This window comes from Anomaloglossus baeobatrachus, chromosome 3, assembly GCF_048569485.1.
Source record: "Anomaloglossus baeobatrachus isolate aAnoBae1 chromosome 3, aAnoBae1.hap1, whole genome shotgun sequence".
NCBI classification, from domain to species: domain Eukaryota; kingdom Metazoa; phylum Chordata; class Amphibia; order Anura; family Aromobatidae; genus Anomaloglossus; species Anomaloglossus baeobatrachus.
This window is the reverse complement of record NC_134355.1, coordinates 10,057,699-10,080,736: the sequence shown is the minus strand read 5'-3', so window position 1 is coordinate 10,080,736 and position 23,038 is coordinate 10,057,699. Positions and strand designations below refer to the sequence as shown.

Here is a 23,038-nt window from a genome sequence, read left to right as displayed (position 1 = left end):
GTACCGAGCACCTGAGCATGGTAGTGCCCGCTCATCACTAGTAGCTGGTACTGTTATATGGACACTTGTATACGGAGCTGGCGCTGTTATATGGACACTTGTATACGGAGCTGGCGCTGTTATATGGACACTTGTATACGGAGCTGGCGCTGTTATATGGACACTTGTATATGGAGCTGGCGCTGTTATATGGACACTTGTATACGGAGCTGGCGCTGTTATATGGACACTTGTATACGGAGCTGGCGCTGTTATATGGACACTTGTATACGGAGCTGGCGCTGTTATATGGACACTTGTATACGGAGCTGGCACTGTTATATGGACACTTGTATACGGAGCTGACGCTGTTATATGGACACTTGTATACGGAGCTGGCACTGTTATATGGACACTTGTATATGGAGCTGGCACTGTAATATGGACACTTGTATACGGAGCTGGCACTGTTATATGGACACTTGTATACGGAGCTGGCGCTGTTATATGGACACTTGTATACGGAGCTGGCGCTGTTATATGGACACTTGTATACGGAGCTGGCGCTGTTATATGGACACTTGTATACGGAGCTGGCGCTGTTATATGGACACTTGTATACGGAGCTGGCGCTGTTATATGGACACTTGTATACGGAGCTGGCGCTGTTATATGGACACTTGTATACGGAGCTGGCACTGTTATATGGACACTTGTATACGGAGCTGGCACTGTTATATGGACACTTGTATACGGAGCTGGCACTGTTATATGGACACTTGTATACGGAGCTGGCGCTGTTATATGGACACTTGTATACGGAGCTGGCGCTGTTATATGGACACTTGTATACGGAGCTGGCGCTGTTATATGGACACTTGTATACGGAGCTGGCACTGTTATATGGACACTTGTACACGGAGCTGGCACTGTTATATGGACACTTGTATACGGAGCTGGCGCTGTTATATGGACACTTGTATACGGAGCTGGCGCTGTTATATGGACAGTTGTATACGGAGCGGGCGCTGTTATATGGACACTTGTATACGGAGCGGGCGCTGTTATATGGACACTTGTATACGGAGCGGGCGCTGTTATATGGACACTTGTATACAGAGCTGGCGCTGTTATATGGACACTTGTATACGGAGCTGGCGCTGTTATATGGACACTTGTATACGGAGCTGGCACTGTTATATGGACACTTGTATACGGAGCTGGCGCTGTTATATGGACACTTGTATACGGAGCTGGCGCTGTTATATGGACACTTGTATATGGAGCTGGCGCTGTTATATGGACACTTGTATGCGGAGCTGGCGCTGTTATATGGACACTTGTATACGGAGCTGGCGCTGTTATATGGACACTTGTATACGGAGCTGGCACTGTTATATGGACACTTGTATACGGAGCTGGCGCTGTTATATGGACACTTGTATACGGAGCTGGCGCTGTTATATGGACACTTGTATACGGAGCTAGCGCTGTTATATGGACACTTGTATACGGAGCTGGCACTGTTATATGGACACTTGTATACGGAGCTGGCGCTGTTATATGGACACTTGTATACGGAGCTGGCGCTGTTATATGGACACTTGTATACGGAGCTGGCGCTGTTATATGGACACTTGTACACGGAGCTGGTACTGTTATATGGACACTTGTATATGGAGCTGGCGCTGCTATATGGACACTTGTACATGGAGCTGGCACTGCTATATGGACACTTGTATATGGAGCTGGCGCTGTTATATGGACACTTGTATACGGAGCTGGCACTGTTATATGGACACTTGTATACGGAGCTGGCACTGTTATATGGACACTTGTATATGGAGCTGGCACTGTTATATGGACACTTGTATACGGAGCTGGCACTGTTATATGGACACTTGTATATGGAGCTGGCACTGTTATATGGACACTTGTATATGGAGCTGGCACTGTTATATGGACACTTGTATACGGAGCTGGCGCTGTTATATGGACACTTGTATACGGAGCTGGCACTGTTATATGGACACTTGTATACGGAGCTGGCACTGTTATATGGACACTTGTATACGGAGCTGGCCCTGTTATATGGACACTTGTACACGGAGCTGGTACTGTTATATGGACACTTGTATACGGAGCTGGCACTGTTATATGGACACTTGTATACGGAGCTGGTACTGTTATATGGACACTTGTATACGGAGCTGGCACTGTTATATGGACACTTGTATACGGAGCTGGCGCTGTTATATGGACACTTGTATACGGAGCTGGCGCTGTTATATGGACACTTGTATACGGAGCTGGCACTGTTATATGGACACTTGTATACGGAGCTGGCACTGTTATATAGACACTTGTATACGGAGCTGGCACTGTTATATGGACACTTGTATACGGAGCTGGCACTGTTATATGGACACTTGTATACGGAGCTGGCACTGTTATATGGACACTTGTATACGGAGCTGGCACTGTTATATGGACACTTGTATACGGAGCTGGCACTGTTATATGGACACTTGTATACGGAGCTGGCGCTGTTATATGGACACTTGTATACGGAGCTGGCGCTGTTATATGGACACTTGTATATGGAGCTGGCACTGTTATATGGACACTTGTATATGGAGCTGGCACTGTTATATGGACACATGTATACGGAGCTGGCGCTGTTATATGGACACTTGTATACGGAGCTGGCGCTGTTATATGGACACTTGTATATGGAGCTGGCAATGTTATACGGAGCTGGCGCTGTTATATGGACACTTGTATACGGAGCTGGCGCTGTTATACGGAGCTGGCGCTGTTATATGGACACTTGTATACGGAGCTGGCGCTGTTATATGGACACTTGTATACGGAGCTGGCACTTTTATATGGACACTTGTATACGGAGCTGGCCCTGTTATATGGACACTTGTACACGGAGCTGGCACTGTTATACGGAGCTGGCCCTGTTATATGGACACTTGTATACAGAGCTGGCGCTGTTATACGGAGCTGGCGCTGTTATATGGACACTTGTATATGGAGCTGGCACTGTTATACGGAGCTGGCGCTGTTATATGGACACTTGTATACAGAGCTGGCGCTGTTATACGGAGCTGGCGCTGTTATATGGACACTTGTATACGGAGCTGGCGCTGTTATATGGACACTTGTATACGGAGCTGGCACTGTTATATAGACACTTGTATACGGAGCTGGCGCTGTTATATGGACACTTGTACACGGAGCTGGCGCTGTTATATGGACACTTGTATACGGAGCTGGCGCTGTTATATGGACACTTGTATATGGAGCTGGCGCTGTTATATGGACACTTGTATACGGAGCTGGCACTGTTATATGGACACTTGTATACGGAGCTGGCACTGTTATATGGACACTTGTATATGGAGCTGGCACTGTTATATGGACACTTGTATATGGAGCTGGCGCTGTTATATGGACACTTGTATATGGAGCTGGCACTGTTATATGGACACTTGTATATGGAGCTGGCACTGTTATATGGACACTTGTATATGGAGCTGGCACTGTTATATGGACACTTGTATACGGAGCTGGCACTGTTATATGGACACTTGTATACGGAGCTGGCACTGTTATATGGACACTTGTATACGGAGCTGGCGCTGTTATATGGACACTTGTATACGGAGCTGGCGCTGTTATATGGACACTTGTATACGGAGCTGGCACTGTTATATGGACACTTGTATACGGAGCTGGCGCTGTTATATGGACACTTGTATACGGAGCGGGCACTGTTATATGGACACTTGTATACGGAGCTGGCACTGTTATATGGACACTTGTATACGGAGCTGGCGCTGTTATATGGACACTTGTATACGGAGCTGGCACTGTTATATGGACACTTGTATACAGAGCTGGCGCTGTTATATGGACACTTGTATACGGAGCTGGCACTGTTATATAGACACTTGTATACGGAGCTGGCACTGTTATATGGACACTTGTATACGGAGCTGGCGCTGTTATATGGACACTTGTATATGGAGCTGGCGCTGTTATATGGACACTTGTATACAGAGCTGGCGCTGTTATATGGACACTTGTACACGGAGCTGGCGCTGTTATATGGACACTTGTATACGGAGCTGGCGCTGTTATATGGACACTTGTACACGGAGCTGGCGCTGTTATATGGACACTTGTATACGGAGCTGGCGCTGTTATATGGACACTTGTATACGGAGCTGGCACTGTTATATGGACACTTGTATACGGAGCTGGCACTGTTATATGGACACTTGTATACGGAGCTGGCACTGTTATATGGACACTTGTATATGGAGCTGGCACTGTTATATGGACACTTGTATATGGAGCTGGCGCTGTTATATGGACACTTGTATATGGAGCTGGCACTGTTATATGGACACTTGTATACGGAGCTGGCGCTGTTATATGGAGACTTGTATACGGAGCTGGCGCTGTTATATGGACACTTGTATACGGAGCTGGCACTGTTATATGGACACTTGTATACGGAGCTGGCGCTGTTATATGGACACTTGTATACGGAGCTGGCGCTGTTATATGGACACTTGTATATGGAGCTGGCGCTGTTATATGGACACTTGTATACGGAGCTGGCACTGTTATATGGACACTTGTATACGGAGCTGGCACTGTTATATGGACACTTGTATACGGAGCTGGCGCTGTTATATGGACACTTGTATACGGAGCTGGCACTGTTATATGGACACTTGTATACGGAGCTGGCACTGTTATATGGACACTTGTATACGGAGCTGACGCTGTTATATGGACACTTGTATATGGAGCTGGCGCTGTTATATGGACACTTGTATACAGAGCTGGCGCTGTTATACGGAGCTGGCGCTGTTATATGGACACTTGTATACAGAGCTGGCGCTGTTATACGGACACTTGTATACGGAGCTGGCACTGTTATATGGACACTTGTATATGGAGCTGGCACTGTAATATGGACACTTGTATACGGAGCTGGCGCTGTTATATGGACACTTGTATACGGAGCTGGCACTGTTATATGGACACTTGTATATGGAGCTGGCACTGTAATATGGACACTTGTATATGGAGCTGGCGCTGTTATATGGACACTTGTATATGGAGCTGGCACTGTAATATGGACACTTGTATACGGAGCTGGCGCTGTTATATGGACACTTGTATACGGAGCTGGCGCTGTTATATGGACACTTGTATACGGAGCTGGCGCTGTTATATGGACACTTGTATACGGAGCTGGCGCTGTTATATGGACACTTGTATACGGAGCTGGCGCTGTTATATGGACACTTGTATACGGAGCTGGCGCTGTTATATGGACACTTGTATACGGAGCTGGCGCTGTTATATGGACACTTGTATACGGAGCTGGCACTGTTATATGGACACTTGTATACGGAGCTGGCGCTGTTATATGGACACTTGTATACGGAGCTGGCACTGTTATATGGACACTTGTATACGGAGCTGGCACTGTTATATGGACACTTGTATACGGAGCTGGCGCTGTTATATGGACACTTGTATACGGAGCTGGCGCTGTTATATGGACACTTGTATACGGAGCTGGCGCTGTTATATGGACACTTGTATATGGAGCTGGCACTGTTATATGGACACATGTATACGGAGCTGGCGCTGTTATATGGACACTTGTATACGGAGCTGGCGCTGTTATATGGACACTTGTATATGGAGCTGGCACTGTTATACGGAGCTGGCGCTGTTATATGGACACTTGTATACGGAGCTGGCGCTGTTATACGGAGCTGGCGCTGTTATATGGACACTTGTATACGGAGCTGGCGCTGTTATATGGACACTTGTATATGGAGCTGGCACTGTTATACGGAGCTGGCGCTGTTATATGGACACTTGTATACAGAGCTGGCGCTGTTATACGGAGCTGGCGCTGTTATATGGACACTTGTATACGGAGCTGGCGCTGTTATATGGACACTTGTATACGGAGCTGGCGCTGTTATATGGACACTTGTATACGGAGCTGGCGCTGTTATATGGACACTTGTACACGGAGCTGGCGCTGTTATATGGACACTTGTATACGGAGCTGGCGCTGTTATATGGACACTTGTATATGGAGCTGGCACTGTTATATGGACACTTGTATATGGAGCTGGCACTGTTATATGGACACTTGTATACGGAGCTGGCGCTGTTATATGGACACTTGTATATGGAGCTGGCACTGTTATATGGACACTTGTATACGGAGCTGGCACTGTTATATGGACACTTGTATACGGAGCTGGCACTGTTATATGGACACTTGTATATGGAGCTGGCACTGTTATATGGACACTTGTATATGGAGCTGGCGCTGTTATATGGACACTTGTATATGGAGCTGGCACTGTTATATGGACACTTGTATATGGAGCTGGCACTGTTATATGGACACTTGTATATGGAGCTGGCGCTGTTATATGGACACTTGTATACGGAGCGGGCACTGTTATATGGACACTTGTATACGGAGCTGGCACTGTTATATGGACACTTGTATACGGAGCTGGCGCTGTTATATGGACACTTGTATACGGAGCTGGCACTGTTATATGGACACTTGTATACGGAGCTGGCGCTGTTATATGGACACTTGTATACGGAGCTGGCGCTGTTATACGGACACTTGTATATGGAGCTGGCGCTGTTATATGGACACTTGTATACGGAGCTGGCACTGTTATATGGACACTTGTATACGGAGCTGGCACTGTTATATGGACACTTGTATACGGAGCTGGCGCTGTTATATGGACACTTGTATATGGAGCTGGCGCTGTTATATGGACACTTGTATATGGAGCTGGCACTGTTATATGGACACTTGTATACGGAGCTGGCGCTGTTATATGGACACTTGTATACGGAGCTGGCGCTGTTATATGGACACTTGTATATGGAGCTGGCGCTGTTATATGGACACTTGTATACGGAGCTGGCACTGTTATATGGACACTTGTATACGGAGCTGGCACTGTTATATGGACACTTGTATACGGAGCTGGCGCTGTTATATGGACACTTGTATACGGAGCTGGCACTGTTATATGGACACTTGTATACGGAGCTGGCACTGTTATATGGACACTTGTATATGGAGCTGGCGCTGTTATATGGACACTTGTATACGGAGCTGGCACTGTTATACGGACACTTGTATACGGAGCTGGCACTGTTATACGGACACTTGTATATGGAGCTGGCGCTGTTATATGGACACTTGTATACGGAGCTGGCACTGTTATATGGACACTTGTATGTGGAGCTGGCACTGTTATATGGACACTTGTATATGGAGCTGGCACTGTTATATGGACACTTGTATACGGAGCTGGCACTGTTATATGGACACTTGTATACGGAGCTGGCGCTGTTATATGGACACTTGTATACGGAGCTGGCACTGTTATATGGACACTTGTATATGGAGCTGGCACTGTTATATGGACACTTGTATACGGAGCTGGCACTGTTATATAGACACTTGTACACGGAGCTGGCGCTGTTATATGGACACTTGTATACGGAGCTGGCACTGTTATATAGACACTTGTACACGGAGCTGGCACTGTTATATGGACACTTGTATATGGAGCTGGCGCTGTTATATGGACACTTGTATATGGAGCTGGCGCTGTTATATGGACACTTGTATACGGAGCTCGCGCTGTTATATGGACACTTGTATACAGAGCTGGCGCTGTTATACGGAGCTGGCGCTGTTATATGGACACTTGTATACGGAGCTGGCGCTGTTATATGGACACTTGTATATGGAGCTGGCGCTGTTATATGGACACTTGTATACGGAGCTGGCGCTGTTATATGGACACTTGTATGCGGAGCTGGCGCTGTTATATGGACACTTGTATGCGGAGCTGGCGCTGTTATATGGACACTTGTATATGGAGCTGGCGCTGTTATATGGACACTTGTATACGGAGCTGGCACTGTTATATGGACACTTGTATGCGGAGCTGGCGCTGTTATATAGACACTTGTATACGGAGCTGGCACTGTTATATGGACACTTGTATACGGAGCTGGCGCTGTTATATGGACACTTGTACACGGAGCTGGCACTGTTATATGGACACTGGTATACGGAGCTGGCACTGTTATATGGACACTTGTATACGGAGCTGGCACTGTTATATGGACACTTGTATACGGAGCTGGCGCTGTTATATGGACACTTGTACATGGAGCTGGCGCTGTTATATGGACACTTGTACACGGAGCTGGCACTGTTATATGGACACTTGTACACGGAGCTGGCACTGTTATATGGACACTTGTATACGGAGCTGGCACTGTTATATGGACACTTGTATACGGAGCTGGCGCTGTTATATGGACACTTGTATACGGAGCTGGCACTGTTATATGGACACTTGTATACGGAGCTGGCGCTGTTATATGGACACTTGTATATGGAGCTGGCGCTGTTATATGGACACTTGTATACGGAGCTGGCGCTGTTATATGGACACTTGTATACGGAGCTGGCGCTGTTATATGGACACTTGTATATGGAGCTGGTACTGTTATATGGACACTTGTATACGGAGCTGGCGCTGTTATATGGACACTTGTATACGGAGCTGGCACTGTTATATGGACACTTGTATACGGAGCTGGCGCTGTTATATGGACACTTGTATATGGAGCTGGCACTGTTATATGGACACTTGTATACGGAGCTGGCGCTGTTATATGGACACTTGTATATGGAGCTGGCACTGTTATATGGACACTTGTATACGGAGCTGGCACTGTTATATGGACACTTGTATACGGAGCTGGCACTGTTATATGGACACTTGTATATGGAGCTGGCGCTGTTATATGGACACTTGTATACGGAGCTGGCGCTGTTATATGGACACTTGTATATGGAGCTGGTACTGTTATATGGACACTTGTATACGGAGCTGGCGCTGTTATATGGACACTTGTATACGGAGCTGGCACTGTTATATGGACACTTGTATACGGAGCTGGCGCTGTTATATGGACACTTGTATACGGAGCTGGCACTGTTATATGGACACTTGTATACGGAGCTGGCACTGTTATATGGACACTTGTATACGGAGCTGGCGCTGTTATATGGACACTTGTACACGGAGCTGGCACTGTTATATGGACACTTGTATACGGAGCTGGCGCTGTTATATGGACACTTGTATACGGAGCTGGCGCTGTTATATGGACACTTGTACACGGAGCTGGCGCTGTTACATGGACACTTGTATACGGAGCTGGCGCTGTTATATGGACACTTGTATATGGAGCTGGCGCTGTTATATGGACACTTGTATACGGAGCTGGCACTGTTATATGGACACTTGTATACGGAGCTGGCACTGTTATATGGACACTTGTATACGGAGCTGGCACTGTTATATGGACACTTGTATATGGAGCTGGCACTGTTATATGGACACTTGTATACGGAGCTGGCACTGTTATATGGACACTTGTATACGGAGCTGGCACTGTTATATGGACACTTGTATATGGAGCTGGCACTGTTATATGGACACTTGTATACGGAGCTGGCGCTGTTATATGGACACTTGTATATGGAGCTGGCACTGTTATATGGACACTTGTATACGGAGCTGGCGCTGTTATATGGACACTTGTATACGGAGCGGGCACTGTTATATGGACACTTGTATATGGAGCTGGTACTGTTATATGGACACTTGTATACGGAGCTGGCGCTGTTATATGGACACTTGTATACGGAGCTGGCACTGTTATATGGACACTTGTATACGGAGCTGGCGCTGTTATATGGACACTTGTATATGGAGCTGGCACTGTTATATGGACACTTGTATACGGAGCTGGCACTGTTATATGGACACTTGTATACGGAGCTGGCACTGTTATATGGACACTTGTATACGGAGCTGGCGCTGTTATATGGACACTTGTATACGGAGCTGGCACTGTTATATGGACACTTGTATACGGAGCTGGCGCTGTTATATGGACACTTGTATATGGAGCTGGCGCTGTTATATGGACACTTGTATACAGAGCTGGCGCTGTTATATGGACACTTGTACACGGAGCTGGCGCTGTTATATGGACACTTGTATACGGAGCTGGCGCTGTTATATGGACACTTGTACACGGAGCTGGCGCTGTTATATGGACACTTGTATACGGAGCTGGCGCTGTTATATGGACACTTGTATACGGAGCTGGCACTGTTATATGGACACTTGTATACGGAGCTGGCACTGTTATATGGACACTTGTATACGGAGCTGGCACTGTTATATGGACACTTGTATATGGAGCTGGCACTGTTATATGGACACTTGTATATGGAGCTGGCGCTGTTATATGGACACTTGTATATGGAGCTGGCACTGTTATATGGACACTTGTATATGGAGCTGGCACTGTTATATGGACACTTGTATACGGAGCTGGCGCTGTTATATGGACACTTGTATACGGAGCGGGCACTGTTATATGGACACTTGTATACGGAGCTGGCACTGTTATATGGACACTTGTATACGGAGCTGGCGCTGTTATATGGACACTTGTATACGGAGCTGGCACTGTTATACGGACACTTGTATACGGAGCTGGCACTGTTATACGGACACTTGTATATGGAGCTGGCGCTGTTATATGGACACTTGTATACGGAGCTGGCACTGTTATATGGACACTTGTATACGGAGCTGGCACTGTTATATGGACACTTGTATACGGAGCTGGCGCTGTTATATGGAGACTTGTATACGGAGCTGGCGCTGTTATATGGACACTTGTATACGGAGCTGGCACTGTTATATGGACACTTGTATACGGAGCTGGCGCTGTTATATGGACACTTGTATACGGAGCTGGCGCTGTTATATGGACACTTGTATATGGAGCTGGCGCTGTTATATGGACACTTGTATACGGAGCTGGCACTGTTATATGGACACTTGTATACGGAGCTGGCACTGTTATATGGACACTTGTATACGGAGCTGGCGCTGTTATATGGACACTTGTATACGGAGCTGGCACTGTTATATGGACACTTGTATACGGAGCTGGCACTGTTATATGGACACTTGTATACGGAGCTGACGCTGTTATATGGACACTTGTATATGGAGCTGGCGCTGTTATATGGACACTTGTATACAGAGCTGGCGCTGTTATACGGAGCTGGCGCTGTTATATGGACACTTGTATACAGAGCTGGCGCTGTTATACGGACACTTGTATACGGAGCTGGCACTGTTATATGGACACTTGTATATGGAGCTGGCACTGTTATATGGACACTTGTATACGGAGCTGGCGCTGTTATATGGACACTTGTATACGGAGCTGGCACTGTTATATGGACACTTGTATATGGAGCTGGCACTGTAATATGGACACTTGTATATGGAGCTGGCGCTGTTATATGGACACTTGTATATGGAGCTGGCACTGTAATATGGACACTTGTATACGGAGCTGGCGCTGTTATATGGACACTTGTATACGGAGCTGGCGCTGTTATATGGACACTTGTATACGGAGCTGGCGCTGTTATATGGACACTTGTATACGGAGCTGGCGCTGTTATATGGACACTTGTATACGGAGCTGGCGCTGTTATATGGACACTTGTATACGGAGCTGGCGCTGTTATATGGACACTTGTATACGGAGCTGGCGCTGTTATATGGACACTTGTATACGGAGCTGGCACTGTTATATGGACACTTGTATACGGAGCTGGCGCTGTTATATGGACACTTGTATACGGAGCTGGCACTGTTATATGGACACTTGTATACGGAGCTGGCACTGTTATATGGACACTTGTATACGGAGCTGGCGCTGTTATATGGACACTTGTATACGGAGCTGGCGCTGTTATATGGACACTTGTATACGGAGCTGGCGCTGTTATATGGACACTTGTATATGGAGCTGGCACTGTTATATGGACACATGTATACGGAGCTGGCGCTGTTATATGGACACTTGTATACGGAGCTGGCGCTGTTATATGGACACTTGTATATGGAGCTGGCACTGTTATACGGAGCTGGCGCTGTTATATGGACACTTGTATACGGAGCTGGCGCTGTTATACGGAGCTGGCGCTGTTATATGGACACTTGTATACGGAGCTGGCGCTGTTATATGGACACTTGTATATGGAGCTGGCACTGTTATACGGAGCTGGCGCTGTTATATGGACACTTGTATACAGAGCTGGCGCTGTTATACGGAGCTGGCGCTGTTATATGGACACTTGTATACGGAGCTGGCGCTGTTATATGGACACTTGTATACGGAGCTGGCGCTGTTATATGGACACTTGTATACGGAGCTGGCGCTGTTATATGGACACTTGTACACGGAGCTGGCGCTGTTATATGGACACTTGTATACGGAGCTGGCGCTGTTATATGGACACTTGTATATGGAGCTGGCACTGTTATATGGACACTTGTATATGGAGCTGGCACTGTTATATGGACACTTGTATACGGAGCTGGCGCTGTTATATGGACACTTGTATATGGAGCTGGCACTGTTATATGGACACTTGTATACGGAGCTGGCACTGTTATATGGACACTTGTATACGGAGCTGGCACTGTTATATGGACACTTGTATATGGAGCTGGCACTGTTATATGGACACTTGTATATGGAGCTGGCGCTGTTATATGGACACTTGTATATGGAGCTGGCACTGTTATATGGACACTTGTATATGGAGCTGGCACTGTTATATGGACACTTGTATATGGAGCTGGCGCTGTTATATGGACACTTGTATACGGAGCGGGCACTGTTATATGGACACTTGTATACGGAGCTGGCACTGTTATATGGACACTTGTATACGGAGCTGGCGCTGTTATATGGACACTTGTATACGGAGCTGGCACTGTTATATGGACACTTGTATACGGAGCTGGCACTGTTATACGGACACTTGTATATGGAGCTGGCGCTGTTATATGGACACTTGTATACGGAGCTGGCACTGTTATATGGACACTTGTATACGGAGCTGGCACTGTTATATGGACACTTGTATACGGAGCTGGCGCTGTTATATGGACACTTGTATATGGAGCTGGCGCTGTTATATGGACACTTGTATATGGAGCTGGCACTGTTATATGGACACTTGTATACGGAGCTGGCGCTGTTATATGGACACTTGTATACGGAGCTGGCGCTGTTATATGGACACTTGTATATGGAGCTGGCGCTGTTATATGGACACTTGTATACGGAGCTGGCACTGTTATATGGACACTTGTATACGGAGCTGGCACTGTTATATGGACACTTGTATACGGAGCTGGCGCTGTTATATGGACACTTGTATACGGAGCTGGCACTGTTATATGGACACTTGTATACGGAGCTGGCACTGTTATATGGACACTTGTATATGGAGCTGGCGCTGTTATATGGACACTTGTATACGGAGCTGGCACTGTTATACGGACACTTGTATACGGAGCTGGCACTGTTATACGGACACTTGTATATGGAGCTGGCGCTGTTATATGGACACTTGTATACGGAGCTGGCACTGTTATATGGACACTTGTATGTGGAGCTGGCACTGTTATATGGACACTTGTATATGGAGCTGGCACTGTTATATGGACACTTGTATACGGAGCTGGCACTGTTATATGGACACTTGTATACGGAGCTGGCGCTGTTATATGGACACTTGTATACGGAGCTGGCACTGTTATATGGACACTTGTATATGGAGCTGGCACTGTTATATGGACACTTGTATACGGAGCTGGCACTGTTATATAGACACTTGTACACGGAGCTGGCGCTGTTATATGGACACTTGTATACGGAGCTGGCACTGTTATATAGACACTTGTACACGGAGCTGGCACTGTTATATGGACACTTGTATATGGAGCTGGCGCTGTTATATGGACACTTGTATATGGAGCTGGCGCTGTTATATGGACACTTGTATACGGAGCTGGCGCTGTTATATGGACACTTGTATACAGAGCTGGCGCTGTTATACGGAGCTGGCGCTGTTATATGGACACTTGTATACGGAGCTGGCGCTGTTATATGGACACTTGTATATGGAGCTGGCGCTGTTATATGGACACTTGTATACGGAGCTGGCGCTGTTATATGGACACTTGTATGCGGAGCTGGCGCTGTTATATGGACACTTGTATGCGGAGCTGGCGCTGTTATATGGACACTTGTATATGGAGCTGGCGCTGTTATATGGACACTTGTATACGGAGCTGGCACTGTTATATGGACACTTGTATACGGAGCTGGCGCTGTTATATGGACACTTGTACACGGAGCTGGCACTGTTATATGGACACTTGTATACGGAGCTGGCGCTGTTATATGGACACTTGTATACGGAGCTGGCGCTGTTACATGGACACTTGTATACGGAGCTGGCGCTGTTATATGGACACTTGTATATGGAGCTGGCGCTGTTATATGGACACTTGTATACGGAGCTGGCACTGTTATATGGACACTTGTATACGGAGCTGGCACTGTTATATGGACACTTGTATACGGAGCTGGCACTGTTATATGGACACTTGTATATGGAGCTGGCACTGTTATATGGACACTTGTATACGGAGCTGGCACTGTTATATGGACACTTGTATACGGAGCTGGCACTGTTATATGGACACTTGTATATGGAGCTGGCACTGTTATATGGACACTTGTATACGGAGCTGGCACTGTTATATGGACACTTGTATACGGAGCTGGCGCTGTTATATGGACACTTGTATATGGAGCTGGCACTGTTATATGGACACTTGTATATGGAGCTGGCGCTGTTATATGGACACTTGTATACGGAGCGGGCACTGTTATATGGACACTTGTATACGGAGCTGGCACTGTTATATGGACACTTGTATACGGAGCTGGCACTGTTATATGGACACTTGTATATGGAGCTGGCACTGTTATATGGACACTTGTATATGGAGCTGGCACTGTTATATGGACACTTGTATATGGAGCTGGCACTGTTATATGGACACTTGTATATGGAGCTGGCACTGTTATATGGACACTTGTATACAGAGCTGGCGCTGTTATACGGAGCTGGCGCTGTTATATGGACACTTGTATACAGAGCTGGCGCTGTTATACGGACACTTGTATACGGAGCTGGCACTGTTATATGGACACTTGTATATGGAGCTGGCACTGTAATATGGACACTTGTATATGGAGCTGGCGCTGTTATATGGACACTTGTATACAGAGCTGGCGCTGTTATATGGACACTTGTATACGGAGCTGGCGCTGTTATATGGACACTTGTATACGGAGCTGGCGCTGTTATATGGACACTTGTATACGGAGCTGGCACTGTTATATGGACACTTGTATATGGAGCTGGCACTGTTATATGGACACTTGTATACGGAGCTGGCGCTGTTATATGGACACTTGTATATGGAGCTGGTACTGTTATATGGACACTTGTATACAGAGCTGGCGCTGTTATACGGAGCTGGCGCTGTTATATGGACACTTGTATACAGAGCTGGCGCTGTTATACGGACACTTGTATACGGAGCTGGCACTGTTATATGGACACTTGTATATGGAGCTGGCACTGTAATATGGACACTTGTATATGGAGCTGGCGCTGTTATATGGACACTTGTATATGGAGCTGGCGCTGTTATATGGACACTTGTATACAGAGCTGGCGCTGTTATATGGACACTTGTATACGGAGCTGGCGCTGTTATATGGACACTTGTATACGGAGCTGGCGCTGTTATATGGACACTTGTATACGGAGCTGGCACTGTTATATGGACACTTGTATATGGAGCTGGCACTGTTATATGGACACTTGTATATGGAGCTGGCGCTGTTATATGGACACTTGTATACGGAGCTGGCACTGTTATATGGACACTTGTATACGGAGCTGGCGCTGTTATATGGACACTTGTATACGGAGCTGGCACTGTTATATGGACACTTGTATACGGAGCTGGCACTGTTATATGGACACTTGTATACGGAGCTGGCGCTGTTATATGGACACTTGTATACGGAGCTGGCACTGTTATATGGACACTTGTATACGGAGCTGGCACTGTTATATGGACACTTGTATACGGAGCTGGCGCTGTTATATGGACACTTGTATACGGAGCTGGCGCTGTTATATGGACACTTGTATACGGAGCTGGCACTGTTATATGGACACTTGTATACGGAGCTGGCGCTGTTATATGGACACTTGTATACGGAGCTGGCACTGTTATATGGACACTTGTATACGGAGCTGGCACTGTTATATGGACACTTGTATATGGAGCTGGCACTGTTATATGGACACTTGTATACGGAGCTGGCACTGTTATATGGACACTTGTATACGGAGCTGGCACTGTTATATGGACACTTGTATACGGAGCTGGCGCTGTTATATGGACACTTGTATATGGAGCTGGCACTGTTATATGGACACTTGTATACGGAGCTGGCGCTGTTATATGGACACTTGTATACGGAGCTGGCGTTGTTATATGGACACTTGTATACGGAGCTGGCACTGTTATATGGACACTTGTATACGGAGCTGGCGTTGTTATATGGACACTTGTATACGGAGCTGGCGCTGTTATATGGACACTTGTATACGGAGCTGGCGCTGTTATATGGACACTTGTATACGGAGCTGGCGTTGTTATATGGACACTTGTATACGGAGCTGGCACTGTTATATGGACACTTGTATACGGAGCTGGCGTTGTTATATGGACACTTGTATACGGAGCTGGCACTGTTATATGGACACTTGTATACGGAGCTGGCGCTGTTATATGGACACTTGTATACGGAGCTGGCGCTGTTATATGGACACTTGTATACGGAGCTGGCGCTGTTATATGGACACTTGTATACGGAGCTGGCACTGTTATATGGACACTTGTATACGGAGCTGGCGCTGTTATATGGACACTTGTATACGGAGCTGGCACTGTTATATGGACACTTGTATACGGAGCTGGCGCTGTTATATGGACACTTGTATACGGAGCTGGCGCTGTTATATGGACACTTGTATACGGAGCTGGCACTGTTATATGGACACTTGTATACGGAGCTGGCACTGTTATATGGACACTTGTATACGGAGCTGGCGCTGTTATATGGACACTTGTATACGGAGCTGGCGCTGTTATATGGACACTTGTATACGGAGCTGGCACTGTTATATGGACACTTGTATACGGAGCTGGCACTGTTATATGGACACTTGTATACGGAGCTGGCGCTGTTATATGGACACTTGTATATGGAGCTGGCACTGTTATATGGACACTTGTATACGGAGCTGGCACTGTTATATGGACACTTGTATACGGAGCTGGCGCTGTTATATGGACACTTGTATACGGAGCTGGCGCTGTTATATGGACACTTGTATACGGAGCTGGCACTGTTATATAGACACTTGTACACGGAGCTGGCACTGTTATATGGACACTTGTATATGGAGCTGGCGCTGTTATATGGACACTTGTATACGGAGCTGGCGCTGTTATATGGACACTTGTATATGGAGCTGGCGCTGTTATATGGACACTTGTATACGGAGCTGGCGCTGTTATATGGACACTTGTATACGGAGCTGGCGCTGTTATATGGACACTTGTATACGGAGCTGGCACTGTTATATGGACACTTGTATACGGAGCTGGCACTGTTATATGGACACTTGTATATGGAGCTGGCGCTGTTATATGGACACTTGTATACGGAGCTGGCGCTGTTATATGGACACTTGTATACGGAGCTGGCGCTGTTATATGGACACTTGTATATGGAGCTGGCGCTGTTATATGGACACTTGTATATGGAGCTGGCGCTGTTATATGGACACTTGTATACGGAGCTGGCGCTGTTATATGGACACTTGTATACGGAGCTGGCACTGTTATATGGACACTTGTATACGGAGCTGGCACTGTTATATGGACACTTGTATATGGAGCTGGCGCTGTTATATGGACACTTGTATACGGAGCTGGCGCTGTTATATGGACACTTGTATACGGAGCTGGCGCTGTTATATGGACACTTGTATACGGAGCTGGCACTGTTATATGGACACTTGTATATGGAGCTGGCACTGTTATATGGACACTTGTATATGGAGCTGGCGCTGTTATATGGACAATTGTATACGGAGCTGGCACTGTTATATGGACACTTGTATATGGAGCTGGCACTGTTATATGGACACTTGTATATGGAGCTGGCGCTGTTATATGGACAATTGTATACGGAGCTGGCACTGTTATATGGACACTTGTATACGGAGCTGGCACTGTTATATGGACACTTGTATACGGAGCTGGCGCTGTTATATGGACACTTGTATACGGAGCTGGCACTGTTATATGGACACTTGTATATGGAGCTGGCACTGTTATATGGACACTTGTATATGGAGCTGGCGCTGTTATATGGACAATTGTATACGGAGCTGGCGCTGTTATATGGACACTTGTATATGGAGCTGGCGCTGTTATATGGACACTTGTATACGGAGCTGGCACTGTTATATGGACACTTGTATACGGAGCTGGCACTGTTATATGGACACTTGTATATGGAGCTGGCACTGTTATATGGACACTTGTATATGGAGCTGGCGCTGTTATATGGACACTTGTATATGGAGCTGGCACTGTTATATGGACACTTGTATATGGAGCTGGCACTGTTATATGGACACTTGTATATGGAGCTGGCACTGTTATATGGACACTTGTATACGGAGCTGGCACTGTTATATGGACACTTGTATACGGAGCTGGCACTGTTATATGGACACTTGTATACGGAGCTGGCGCTGTTATATGGACACTTGTATACGGAGCTGGCGCTGTTATATGGACACTTGTATACGGAGCTGGCGCTGTTATATGGACAATTGTATATGGAGCTGGCGCTGTTATATGGACAATTGTATACGGAGCTGGCACTGTTATATGGACACTTGTATACGGAGCTGGCACTGTTATATGGACACTTGTATACGGAGCTGGCGCTGTTATATGGACACTTGTATACGGAGCTGGCGCTGTTATATGGACATTTGTATACGGAGCTGGCACTGTTATATGGATCACTCATCCCCAGTATTACAGACACGTCTTGTTTATACTCCACACACATCCAGAGCTGCACTCACACTTCTGCTCCCTTCCTGCAGGCTCTCAGGTGGCCATTGTCCATCTGTCTGAGGTGAGGGCACTCAAGTGCGAGCGCAGCTCTGGAGGCCGGTGGAGCACGAGTCGTGATGTAGCCTCAGATTCTTACATTCCTCTTCCCGGGGAGACGCTACATTCAGGTCTGTCGAGTGCGGCGGGCTGGGGCCGCTCTGCGGGGGCGTCGAGGTATTTCCGTTGTCGCTGTTTATCTCGCTGGGGAATAGATCTGATTGGCTGCTGCTTGTGCTGGGGGCGGAGTCCTCGTCCGGCTGCTTCTTCTGGAAATCTTTACATAAAAAAGAAAGAAAACAAAAGAAGAAAATCAGGAAAAGCAACAAAGTGTCTAGTGACCTATGCAGAGCGCTCACATCCGACACTACACTCCATGGTAATGTGTCTCCCCTATGCAGAGCGCTCACATCCGACACTACACTCCATGGTAATGTGTCTCCCCTATGCATAGCGCTCACACCCGACACTACACTCCATGGTAATGTGTCTCCCCTATGCAGAGCGCTCACATCCGACACTACACTCCATGGCAGTGTGTCTCCCCTATGCAGAGCGCTCACACCCGACACTACACTCCATGGCAGTGTGTCTCCCCTATGCAGAGCGCTCACATCCGACACTACACTCCATGGTAATGTGTCTCCCCTATGCAGAGCGCTCACATCCGACACTACACTCCATGGTAATGTGTCTCCCCTATGCATAGCGCTCACACCCGACACTACACTCCATGGTAATGTGTCTCCCCTATGCAGAGCGCTCACATCCGACACTACACTCCATGGCAGTGTGTCTCCCCTATGCAGAGCGCTCACACCCGACACTACACTCCATGGCAGTGTGTCTCCCCTATGCAGAGCGCTCACATCCGACACTACACTCCATGGTAATGTGTCTCCCCTATGCAGAGCGCTCACATCCGACACTACACTCCATGGTAATGTGTCTCCCCTATGCAGAGCGCTCACATCCGACACTACACTCCATAGTAATGTGTCTCCCCTATGCAGAGCGCTCACATCCGACACTACACTCCATGGTAATGTGTCTCCCTTATGCAGAGCGCTCACACCCGACACTACACTCCATGGTAATGTGTCTCCCCTATGCAGAGCGCTCACACCTGACATTACACTCCATGGTAATGTGTCTCCCTTATGCAGAGCGCTCACATCCGACACTACACTCCATGGTAATGTGTCTCCCTTATGCAGAGCGCTCACACCCGACACTACACTCCATGGTAATGTGTCTCCCCTATGCAGAGCGCTCACACCTGACATTACACTCCATGGCAATGTGTCTCCATACATCCTGCTTGCCTATAGTTTCCATCCTGCCTAGAGCTTCCATTATCCAGACCCATTGTCTCCAGACTGTCCTGACTATTTTCCATATATCCTACTGTGTGCGCCCTGAGACGTCCTGCTTGCTTACTGTCTCCATATACTGTATGCGCCCTGAGACGTCCTGCTTGCTTACTGTCTCCATATACTGTGTGCGCCCTGAGACGTCCTGCTTGCTTACTGTCTCCATATACTGTATGCGCCCTGAGACGTCCTGCTTGCTTACTGTCTCCATATACTGTGTGCGCCCTGAGACGTCCTGCTTGCTTACTGTCTCCATATACTGTATGCGCCCTGAGACGTCCTGCTTGCTTACTGTCTCCATATACTGTGTGCGCCCTGAGACGTCCTGCTTGCTTACTGTCTACATATACTGTATGCGCCCTGAGACGTCCTGCTTGCTTACTGTCTCCATATACTGTATGCACCCTGAGACGTCCTGCTTGCTTACTGTCTCCATATACTGTGTGCGCCCTGAGACGTCCTGCTTGCTTACTGTCTCCATATACTGTATGCGCCCTGAGACGTCCTGCTTGCTTACTGTCTCCATATACTGTATGCACCCTGAGACGTCCTGCTTGCTTACTGTCTCCATATACTGTGTGCGCCCTGAGACGTCCTGCTTGCTTACTGTCTCCATATACTGTGTGCGCCCTGAGACGTCCTGCTTGCTTACTGTCTCCATATACTGTATGCGCCCTGAGACGTCCTGCTTGCTTACTGTCTCCATATACTGTGTGCGCCCTGAGACGTCCTGCTTGCTTACTGTCTCCATATACTGTGTGCGCCCTGAGACGTCCTGCTTGCTTACTGTCTCCATATACTGTATGCGCCCTGAGACGTCCTGCTTGCTTACTGTCTCCATATACTGTATGCGCCCTGAGACGTCCTGCTTGCTTACTGTCTCCATATACTGTGTGCGCCCTGAGACGTCCTGCTTGCTTACTGTCTCCATATACTGTATGCGCCCTGAGATGTCCTGCTTGCTTACTGTCTCCATATACTGTATGCACCCTGAGACGTCCTGCTTGCTTACTGTCTCCATATACTGTATGCGCCCTGAGACGTCCTGCTTGCTTACTGTCTCCATATACTGTGTGCGCCCTGAGACGTCCTGCTTGCTTACTGTCTCCATATACTGTGTGCGCCCTGAGACGTCCTGCTTGCTTACTGTCTCCATATACTGTATGCGCCCTGAGACGTCCTGCTTGCTTACTGTCTCCATATACTGTATGCGCCCTGAGACGTCCTGCTTGCTTACTGCCTCCATATACTGTGTGCGCCCTGAGACGTCCTGCTTGCTTACTGTCTCCATATACTGTATGCGCCCTGAGACGTCCTGCTTGCTTACTGCCTCCATATACTGTGTGCGCCCTGAGACGTCCTGCTTGCTTACTGTCTCCATATACTGTATGCGCCCTGAGACGTCCTGCTTGCTTACTGCCTCCATATACTGTGTGCGCCCTGAGACGTCCTGCTTGCTTACTGCCTCCATATACTGTATGCGCCCTGAGACGTCCTGCTTGCTTACTGTCTCCATATACTGTATGCGCCCTGAGACGTCCTGCTTGCTTACTGTCTCCATATACTGTATGCACCCTGAGACGTCCTGCTTGCTTACTGTCTCCATATACTGTATGCGCCCCGAGACGTCCTGCTTGCTTACTGTCTCCATATACTGTATGCGCCCTGAGACGTCCTGCTTGCTTACTGTCTCCATATACTGTGTGCGCCCTGAGACGTCCTGCTTGCTTACTGTCTCCATATACTGTGTGCGCCCTGAGACGTCCTGCTTGCTTACTGTCTCCATATACTGTATGCGCCCTGAGACGTCCTGCTTGCTTACTGTCTCCATATACTGTGTGCGCCTGGAGACGTCCTGCTTGCTTACTGTCTCCATATACTGTATGAGCCCTGAGACGTCCTGCTTGCTTACTGTCTCCATATACTGTGTGCGCCCTGAGACGTCCTGCTTGCTTACTGTCTCCATATACTGTATGCGCCCTGAGACGTCCTGCTTGCTTACTGTCTGCATATACTGTATGCGCCCTGAGACGTCCTGCTTGCTTACTGTCTCCATATACTGTGTGCACCCTGAGACGTCCTGCTTGCTTACTGCCTCCATATACTGTGTGCGCCCTGAGACGTCCTGCTTGCTTACTGTCTCCATATACTGTATGCGCCCCGAGACGTCCTGCTTGCTTACTGTCTCCATATACTGTGTGCGCCTGGAGACGTCCTGCTTGCTTACTGTCTCCATATACTGTGTGCGCCCTGAGACGTCCTGCTTGCTTACTGTCTCCATATACTGTGTGCGCCCTGAGACGTCCTGCTTGCTTACTG

At 47.5% G+C, this 23,038-nt stretch overlaps 1 protein-coding gene across 1 annotated transcript in view; it reads right to left on the bottom strand.

Annotated features, from left to right (window-relative positions):
• The window catches only part of ZFAND3 (zinc finger AN1-type containing 3), a 245,594-nt gene that overhangs the window by 94,092 nt on the left and 128,464 nt on the right, over positions 1 to 23,038 (bottom strand). Inside the window, exon 3 of the mRNA XM_075338982.1 lies at positions 19,447 to 19,623. Within this exon, the coding sequence (XP_075195097.1) occupies positions 19,447 to 19,623 (177 nt within the window). The remainder of the gene's footprint in view (positions 1 to 19,446; positions 19,624 to 23,038) is intronic.